This window comes from Nannospalax galili, unplaced genomic scaffold, assembly GCF_000622305.1.
Source record: "Nannospalax galili isolate Female #2095 unplaced genomic scaffold, S.galili_v1.0 scaffold611, whole genome shotgun sequence".
Lineage (NCBI taxonomy): Eukaryota > Metazoa > Chordata > Mammalia > Rodentia > Spalacidae > Nannospalax > Nannospalax galili.
Window position 1 is genome coordinate 560,865 of NW_008330486.1, and position 9,715 is coordinate 570,579.

General features: G+C 43.5%; 1 protein-coding gene across 1 annotated transcript in view; it reads right to left on the reverse strand.

The window, feature by feature from the left end:
- Positions 1 to 2,161: 2,161 nt before the first annotated feature.
- Positions 2,162 to 9,715, reverse strand: part of Polr2m (RNA polymerase II subunit M) — an 8,003-nt gene continuing 449 nt past the window's right edge. The window contains exons 2-4 of the mRNA XM_008847454.3: positions 6,797 to 7,429; positions 5,268 to 5,472; positions 2,162 to 3,280 (exon numbers count right to left, since the gene is read on the reverse strand). Of these exons, the coding sequence (XP_008845676.1) occupies positions 3,137 to 3,280; positions 5,268 to 5,472; positions 6,797 to 7,429 (982 nt within the window). The 3' untranslated portion in view covers positions 2,162 to 3,136. The remainder of the gene's footprint in view (positions 3,281 to 5,267; positions 5,473 to 6,796; positions 7,430 to 9,715) is intronic.

Below are 9,715 nucleotides of genomic sequence, written 5' to 3' on the forward strand. Positions count from 1 at the left end.
CAAAGGATGGGCAGGAACAGGGTTGCCCTATAGCCCCAGATGGCCTGCAACTCACTATATAGACCAAGTTGGCCTTGATCTCAGAGATCTGCCTGCCTCTGCCTCCCAAGTGCTGGGATTAAAGATGTACACCACCACTCCCAGCTTACGATGGACAAGCCAAGAAAAAAATGACAAATTTTCCAGAATAATGGAAAATTATGAACAAGCAATCCTCTACAAACAATAGAAAAGTTGGGGCTGGAGAGATGGCTCAGCAGTTAAGAGCACTGGTTGCTCTTGCAAGGAAACCCTGGTTCAGTTCCCAGCACCCACATGGTAGCTAACAACTGTCTGTAATTCCAGTTCCAGGGGATCTGATGCCCTCCTCTGGCCTCCGTGGGCATCACATGACACGTGTGCACTTACATACACACAGGCAGTACACTCATATACATTAGAACTTTTTTTAAAATAATAAAATAGAAAAAAATCACTGCTAATAAAAAGTTGTCCCAATCAATGAACAGGAAAAAGAACTCACCCTTCAGTGAGGAATACATATATTTTTAAAAACTTGTGTGTGTGTCCCTTGGCGTGGGTAAGTTCACAAGCACAGGTGCCATGAGGGGCCAAAGGCATCGGATCCCCCTAGAGCTGCAGTTACAAGTGGTTGTTAAGCCACCCTATGTGGATGCTGTGAATCAAACTCAGTCCTCTGGCAAGAGCTCTTAACTGCTGAGTCATCTCTCCAGCTCCAGAAATGCTTATTTTAAATGTAGCTTTTCTCCCTATAACTATTAAACTTGTAAGTTTTTGAATGGTTTTGTTTTTTGTTCTTTTATGTGTATGAGTGTTTTGCCTGCATGTATCTAAGTGCACTGTGTACATGCTGTGCCCACGGAGGCCAGAAGAGGGCATCAGATCCCCTGGAACTGGAGTTACAGATAGTTGTTAACTGCCATGTGGGTGCTAGGAACTGAACCCGAGTCCCCTGCAAGAGCAGCCAGTGCTCTTAATCACTGAGCCATCACTCCATTTTTTTTTTTTTTTTTTTTGTCTCTATGCACCTGCATGTAGGCATGTGCATGTAAGTGCAGGTACCCAGAGGCCAGAAGAGGGCATTGGATCCCCTGGAATTGGAGTTATAGATAGGCAGCTGCTCAATGTGGATGTAGGGAACCAAGTTCTAGTCCATCTGTTAAAGTATATCCTCTTAACCAGAGTCATCTCTCAAGCCCCAGAACTGCAGTCATTTTAAAATGAGTGATGTATTTTTACTGGGACTGTAAACAGATACAATTTCTGCATCAAGTGATTATGTCAAAATTCTTTAAGAAAATTCAATCTAGGAAAGATCTAGAAATAAGTAATGTGCACAGATGTGCTGACCTTTTAGGATACTGATCACACCACTATTTACCATACTATAATCAATCATTAAAATATGAAATTGTGGGGCTGGAGAGAGGACTCAGTGGTTAAGAGCATGTACTACTGTTGCAAAGGGCCTAGGTTCAGTTTAGCATCCATATGAAGGATCTCATAACTGCCTGTAACTCTAGTTTCAGGGGCTCCTATAGCCTTCTGGCCTCTGCAGGCACCTGCACACATGCACATCATGGTGCACAAAAACTCCCACAGGCACATACACACAAAAATAAAAACATATGAAATTGTTTAAAAAGCTTTTTATGAAAAATATTTTGTGGTTATTTAACATGGGAAAATGTTTAAAATATAATCACACTGAAATGATATATAAATGATTGCATAAAAAAATAAGCCAAAGCGTGAACATTCAAACGTTTCAGACTGAATGGTAAGCTTACTGGAGACTGTGTTCATCTGTGCATGACCCCCTCCTGTATTTCCAGTCTTTCAGAAATGCTACTTCATTCCACAGAGAATAACCACCAAATAATATGTTTTGAAATCATCTGCTACTAGTTTAAAAAAAGACTGAAACTATTATTTCAGTATATTTCTTACATCTGCCCTTTCTTAGGGGAGAGGGAATGTGGAAAGTATTTATTAAACCTACAGCACACGATATAGCACCAAGCCCTTCCAAGTACATGTACATCTGACCTAGATGTGTTTTCAGTCAAATTTCATGTATGGACACTGCTTTTAAAGAAGTTAAGGTCAACCAAGTATCAGTAAAGTATCACCACTGGCATTTGAAGTTGTTCTAATTGATATTTTATTTCTCCTTTTAATACTTAAGTTTCCACATAGTAGACAAAGAGTTTCCGATAACATAAGTGTTAACTTCTCTGAAGACAACCATATGATCGTTTAAAATGACACAAATGTGTACACATGAGACTGAGGTTTTTGCAGTCTATAAACACCCCTTTAGGTTTAAAAAAGAAAAAAGCAATGTACTAACAATTCAGCTGTAACTCTTAGAAAAACACTGGTTTCTTTACCAAACGAAGCGCCCTGTACATGGACCTATCATTGAAGACAGCAGTGACCTCAAGTCAGTTAAAGCCAGGAGCAGGGCCTCTTCGCCCTGTTCAGCCAGCCCAGATGTTGCTCCCAGAAGCCCTCCACACCCAGCACCTACCTTCCCAAGTGCTCCATATTCCTAGTCAGAGAAAGACAGCAGTCTTCCCAAGAGAAGACAGGAGCAGCAACAAACATTTGTTGACGACGTTCTACGAGTGTCCCCCCAGGTACCGTCCGCCTCAGCAACACCACGCAAACAGGTGTGCCATTCTCTGGGGTACTACTCTCTTCACTGCTCGAAAGGGGAACCGAGTCTTCCTAAGTCACTTTTTGTACCTGGGACAACTAAGTGTTACACCAAGAGGTACGCAATCAATGCTCTTTGAGAGAGGTTAGAATAAGGAAAAGAGCCAAGTTACCTTAAAGAAAAGCAAACTGGGCTCTGCTCCACACTAAAATATCAGACCAACACACAACATACTGGAAAACTTTAATACAACATACGCAATGTTCAAATATTGAATTTTCCAAGCACATAAAAATCACCTGAAAGACCAACTGGGCTTGTTTTGTTTTTGTTTTGTAGCTACCTTTGTATAACATACACTTTTTTCCATCGTCAAGGTCTGACCCTGATTGTGATACTTGTAGGAAAGTTTGATATGAGATAATGACATCTTCACGACCTCCCGTGCCATCTTCAGAACTCCTCAGAGGACTGGTCATCATCTTCGTCCCTCACCTCTCGGTACTGCCCTGAAGACTCCCCTTCTGGATTATAGCTCTGCATCTTAATATTCAGTCTTTCAGCTAGTTTCTGTGCTGCGAGCTTTGCTTGCATCTCCTTTAAAACAAAGAACAAAGCTAAGTCACACATTCACATCCTTCCCATACAATATTTCAACAGTAAGTCATTCAGAATAAAGAACATGATCCCACTCAGTATCCTGCCACAGACTCAGGGCAATTTCTGAGGACTACCAGCCTGCTGCATTGCTACTGACATCCATTAACAAGCAACACTGCACTGAAAACAACTTACCTCAGTATATGAAACTGAGTAATCAGCTTGGCACTACAGTAGCTATTAAGACATTAAGAATCACCACATACCATGCACACCCAAGGAATCACCTGACCTGTGACAGAAATCACCAATTTCTGGGGCTGGAGAAATGGCTCAGTGGTAAGAGCACTGACTGCTCTTGCACACAGAGGGCTTGGGTTCAATCCCAGCACCCACATGTTGGCTAACAACCATCTGTAACTCCAGTTCCAGAGAATCTAATGCCTTCTTGTGACCTCTACAGGCATTGCACGACACAGCTACACTTATATACACGCAGGCAGTACACTCAATACACATAAAATATTTTTTTTTTAAAAGAAAAAGGAAAAAGAAACCACCAATTTCTGACCATAGGACTTTCTTCTCTAGATTAAATCATGGCTTCGGGGTCTGTGAGTTCCATTTCAATGGCACAAAGAGCCAAGACACTGACCCTAACACACTGACCACCCCTTTGCGAAGTTCTGGAGAAATTAAACTCAAAAAGCCCAAGTAGATCTCAGACTGGCAGTGGCTTATATCACACCCAATGCTAGCAGGTATCAGTGTGTACCACTAATCTGCTCTTTTCTCCTACATCCTGAACTTCAGCACATCCTTCCCACACCCGATGAATACTATGAGCATCATAGGTACGTAAAAACTGGGGTCTATCTACTATAACTATTCTATCAAGAAAACAAGTTTCAAGCAGAAGAGTCTAACGTAAAAATTTGTCAGTACAGGTATTTAAACCCAGACAATTGAGACAGCACTTCTACAACGCTGTGGTTGTAGCAGGGTATTTTAATGCACAGAAAAAAAGAAAACGGCTTTGAAAAAAAAGTGCCTTGAAAATGCCAGTCCATGCCTGCGGAGCTTTCATGCAAAGCCAAGGCTGATAGGCTGATTCATAGGCTGGTCTGACTTGAGATGGTGCGCAGAACCTGACTGAATTCCAGCTAAGCAATTCAGGAGAGAGACGGGACACTGCTTTCACAAAAACTTACCCTATGACTAAGCATATCCACTACTCCTATTTCCCTGAAGGTCCCCACACTTATTTTCTCTCATCCTGCTAATTTGAACACAAATTACCAATACTACACTTTTATTTTATTTATTTTACTTTAAATTTTGAAAGAGGGTCTCATTAATATAGACTAGGCTGGCCTTGAACTCACAGAAATCCACCTACCTCTGCCTCCTAAGGGCTAGAATAAAGGGTATGTGTCACTATGTCCAGCCTATGTACATTTTTAAAAATTCTATGCAAAACAAATGGCTCATAGGACAATGCTATACACAACAGGTGAAGACCCCAAAGCAGGAGGTGCCTCTCTTCACAAAGCCCAGAGATTGTCCTCAAGACTGCCACACTGTCCACTGGCAACACAGTTCAACCTCCTGCCCTTCTCTGCTGGTCCCTATACTGAAGGAGACAGAACTGGGAACTGCATTCGATTCTTATGAGAGCTCACCACTAAGCTTAAAGCTGCCACATGGGCTCCATGGAAGGAGAGAAGGGCATCTGCTATCCCAGCAGCTGCAGGCAGATGTGGTGCGTCACTATAGCCATCTCCAGCTGTTTCCTGCAGCTCTAGCAACTCTGAGACTGAAAACTGGTGGCATATGACTACGACAGCTAATGACCTCGGGCAACTACTTCTCAAGAATCTAGTCCCTTGTATTAAGTCCCTTCCTCCTTGAACTACCTGAAGTAAATTCTGACTTCCAAAAGCAGCATCCAGCATAGATAAGAAAAACTCAAGCCTCCAAATACCTCGTAATTCTGCTTCTGCTGTTTCTGCAGTGCCAGTGACTCCTCTATGGAGAGCAGCTGTGCGGGCAGGTGGTGAAGCGGAAGGAGCCGTGCTGCCGTGATGTCGTCTAGATGCTGCTTATCCCTGCGCCGCCGCTCTTCTGAGCAAACAGGAGATGTTCCCTTCTGACAGTGAGGGGGTGAGTCATTCTGTTGTGTGGGTAACCTAAGGATTCAAACATGGACAAAAGTGGCCTTTAACCCTGGCCCTTAATTCTTGTACAAAGTCACAGTCAACATTTAGCTCCTGCTCACTGCTAACCAGGTATACAGATACAAACTTGCCTTTTCCCTCCTCTTCACACTTTATACTTGACTGAAACTACTTTATCATTAAGTTCACTCAGTAATAGGAAATAAACATTGTAAGCTTCAATGTGGTATGATAGGTTCTGACACAGACTAATTCTAGGAGGAAAGGGAAGTTGTCAGAAAAGCTTCAATGTGGAACCTGAATGATCTGAGAGTGAGTGCTCTCTTCATATAATGAGGGGAGAAGGGCATCGCAGCAAGATGGGTGAGGGCCAACATGGCTGCAACCCAGGAAGTTCAGATGAGTGGAGAACGCAACTAGACAGAAGGCACGTACGTGACCAAGCTCATCTGGCAGCAGTGGAGGGGGAGGGTCGGCAGCTGAAGCTAGAGGTAGGAACAGACCACAGTCATAGCGCCCAGAGATGAGAACCTTCTTTTACAGGATGACAGCAATGATGATCACAGAAATGGAGCTCAAGCAAACTTGTTACATAGGTCCTCAGGGACAGGAGATATGAAGACCAGGATGACATTGGAGGAAGGGAAGGGCAGCAGTGACTAGTTAACTTCAGGTGTGTGGAGGAAAGTTAAGTTTGGGGAGAAATGGGAGCTTCACATTGAGCATGGTAACCTGAGATGTCACATGACACCTAAGTGGTCATGTGTCACAGGACCTGCCTATGCAAATCTCAAGTTCTTCAAAGACCGCAGTAAGTAGATGACAAGTAGCCAGTATCCAGCAAGCATACTAAGCAGAAAAGCACACAGGACAAACCAAGACCAGAAAAGCTAACAGCACAGCCTTAGCCCACTGACCACCCTACAAGCTCTGCTCCCATGTAAACCCAATGCCATTTGTCCGTGGCCAGACTCAGCCTTTCCTGTCCTTCACCTCCCTCTCATTTCTTAGTTTACACAGCAATCAAGGGGGCAGTTGCACAATAACTAGAGAATGGTACTGAAAAAAAGTCACCAATAACATTCTCTTTCCCAACTCTGTTTATCATGAAAATTGGCCAAGCACCCCAAAACAGAATACTCCCCATCTGTTACTTGAAACTCTTTTACTTCAGAACTAACATTATTCAAAAGCAGCTCTCCATTCCAGCAACACTGGCCTATTCCACATGTTCATTCCTACTTCCCAGCACTGCTCACTAAGCCTACTGCACTCCAAGGTTTTGAGTTCTGCACACATCATGTCCTGAGACACACCTGCTTCTAGTGACACTTACACATTTGTCTTGAACTTGTGAAGAGGGGGCACTGGGTTTTTGGCTCGCATTTCAAGCACTTCTAAGTAATGAGGTTTCCTAAGGGTCTCACTACGGAGGCCTGTTGGGGTCTCTGCACTTGTATTTCCCTCTGAGTGTTCACTGTGCTCTGTAATTGAGATCTTCTGTAACTGATCAATAAAGGCGCTGTCAATGCTGCTGGAAATATTTCCTACTTCACTTGAAACCCAACGTTGGGGAAGATGTTCATTCACTTCAGACGAGGAGGGTATCATGGTGGGAGCTGGGCTTGTGTTCACTGTGTGGTCAGCCTCCGAAGTCTCTTCACTGCCTGTGTGAATGGGATGTATGCATCCCTCTGTTTCTAAGGTTATTTTGGATGATTTGATGCCTACAGAGGAATAGTCAGGAACTAGTGATGGAGTATCAAGTATCAGGTCAGAATTCTGGGCCTCATCTAAGTCCACATCGATTCTTGTGATTGCTCTTTGCCTTGGCTTACAGTCTACACTAACAGGATGAAACAGTTCACATTGTCCGCTGACCTCTTCACGTTCTGCAATGGCAGCTTGCAGTTTGGCAACAGTATCGGAGATCTTTTTACCTTTGTCGGGCAATTTGCAAATGAATTTTCTGTCAAAGAGAAAAAAACACATACACATTAGAACCATGATGTTTTTAACCTGAACAACATAACCTGTGAAAGATGAATTATTACCCTTAAATAAAGAAAAGCTGACTTTTAGGTTTAAAAATCTGATTTTTAATTGGCCCAAGACAAGACCAAACAGAATTATCCTTACACTCCCAAAGCAGGACACAGTAATAGGGACAATATGATGTATCTCATCTACCTAATTAGAATTTCAGGAACAACTGGAATCTTCTCATGTGAAAATCCCAAGCCCTCCAAAATCTGTAGCTTTTAAAATAAGTCCTGACATTGACTCCACCATGGAAAATTTCACACCTGACCACATGCTGAGCTGCAGCCAAAACTCAGGCCACAAAGAGAGCAGTATAAAATTACCTTCAGGCTATATATAGAAGAAACAACTGAATTTTATGTTTAGACTTGGGTCCTCTCTTCAGTATCTCATTATACATATGCAAGGATTCCAAAATGCCCCAAAATATGAAATTCAAATCATTTCTGGTCCTAAACATGTATGAAAACAGATACTCAACCTGTTTAATAAACATTTAAGGTCTTATAAAAACAAAAACCTCAGCCAGTTGTAAAGCATGATCTAAGAGGGCTGGGAAGGGGCCTGTGAGGCTGACGTTATTTTCAGAATTCCAAGGTATCATTTGCCATCTTCTCAAACAAAAACAGGAGTACAGAGGGCTTTCCCAGATGTTCCAAGATGAGCTGACGTCACTTCCCATTTGCAACCCCCCCCCAATATGAACTTGTGTGTTCTTTGTGTTGTAAAGACTTCTTAGTCACTGGGTTAGGGAGATGGCTCAGCGATTAAGACCACTGGCTGCTCTTACAGAGGACCCAGGTTTGGTTCCTAGCACCCACATGTCCGCTGACAATCAGCTGTAACTCCAGTTCCAAGGTATCTAATACCCTCTTCTGACCTCTGTGAGCAATGCAAGACACAAGTACTCTTACATACATGCACTCATACACGTAAATTAAAAAATAATAAAAATATACAAAGCCACCTTTTATCCCAGCACTCAGAAGGCAGAGGCAGGCAACCTATACGAGATTTACATGGTAAGTTCCAGGCCAGCAGGGACTACAGGGAGACCCTGTCTCAAAAAACAGAACAAAAAAAAAAAAAAAAAAAAAAAAAAAAAAAAAAACAAGGCTGTACTCCCCAGCACTTGGGAGGCAGAGAGACAAGTGAAATAAGAGTTCATGGTCTTCCTCCACTAGGAGGCCAGCCTGGACTACATGAGACCATGTCTCAAAAAACAACAACAAAAACAGAAAAAGAAAAAAATAAAAAGACTTCTAAGCTGTTTCTGATAATAAACACTACTAAATACAACAAAACATAAAGCAAGAGCTCTTTGGGATGCCTGAGGCCACAAAGTCCGTTTGTAGGAAGCCCTCCTGCAAGGCTACCAGTGGCTCCTTTTGCTCACATACAGAAATTCCTTTTTTGATTCTGTACATAACAAGGGGGAGGGTATGTCTTAGAACTTTTATTTTTCCTCTAGCACTACATTTATTTCAACAATATTAGCATCTCTGCAACTGTGATTGCTCTACTTTCCTGCAGTTTTCTCTGGAGTCCAGTACCCACCTCTCCTGCTTTTAACCCATTGACTCTTAACCAAGCGACTGTCAGCCATTCCCCTCAATTCAATACACCCTAAATAAAAAATAACCTTCAATCCTTTCCTCTCTCCCAATTTTCCCATTTTCCTTAGTGGCTCCCCAGACCTGAAACTTCAGCCATCTCTGTTAACCATGCAAATAATTCCATCGTTAATGACATACTCCCACAACTGCGTTGCTCGTTCACTTTCTCACTTTCCCCCTCGAACTTTCTAGGCCTAATCACCCCCTCAGTAACTCCTTCCCATCTTCGAGGGTGCGGGAGAGAACCGGACCTAGACAAGAGATGAATTACGACCGGTTCTAGTCAAGGAGATTCAGCACACAAACGCTCGCCAAACAGTAGGTAGGAAATGTAACCAAGCAGCAGCCTCAGGCCTGCCTGCTCAGAGCAGCCACGAAGCTCCGAGACGCACGCGCAGCACCGGCCTGACCTGGAGGACGCCGGACCCGGCAGAGGCAAGGTCACCTTCCCCCGAAGGGCCCGGGAGGGAAGGTGGGCCCGACCGCCAAAAACCGGATCCCCCATCCCCCGCCCGCCCCGTCAAGGCCCCTCCCAGTCCGCAGAGGCCCCGATTCCCACTCCGCGAAGGCCGGATTCCCCCATCCCCCATCCCCAT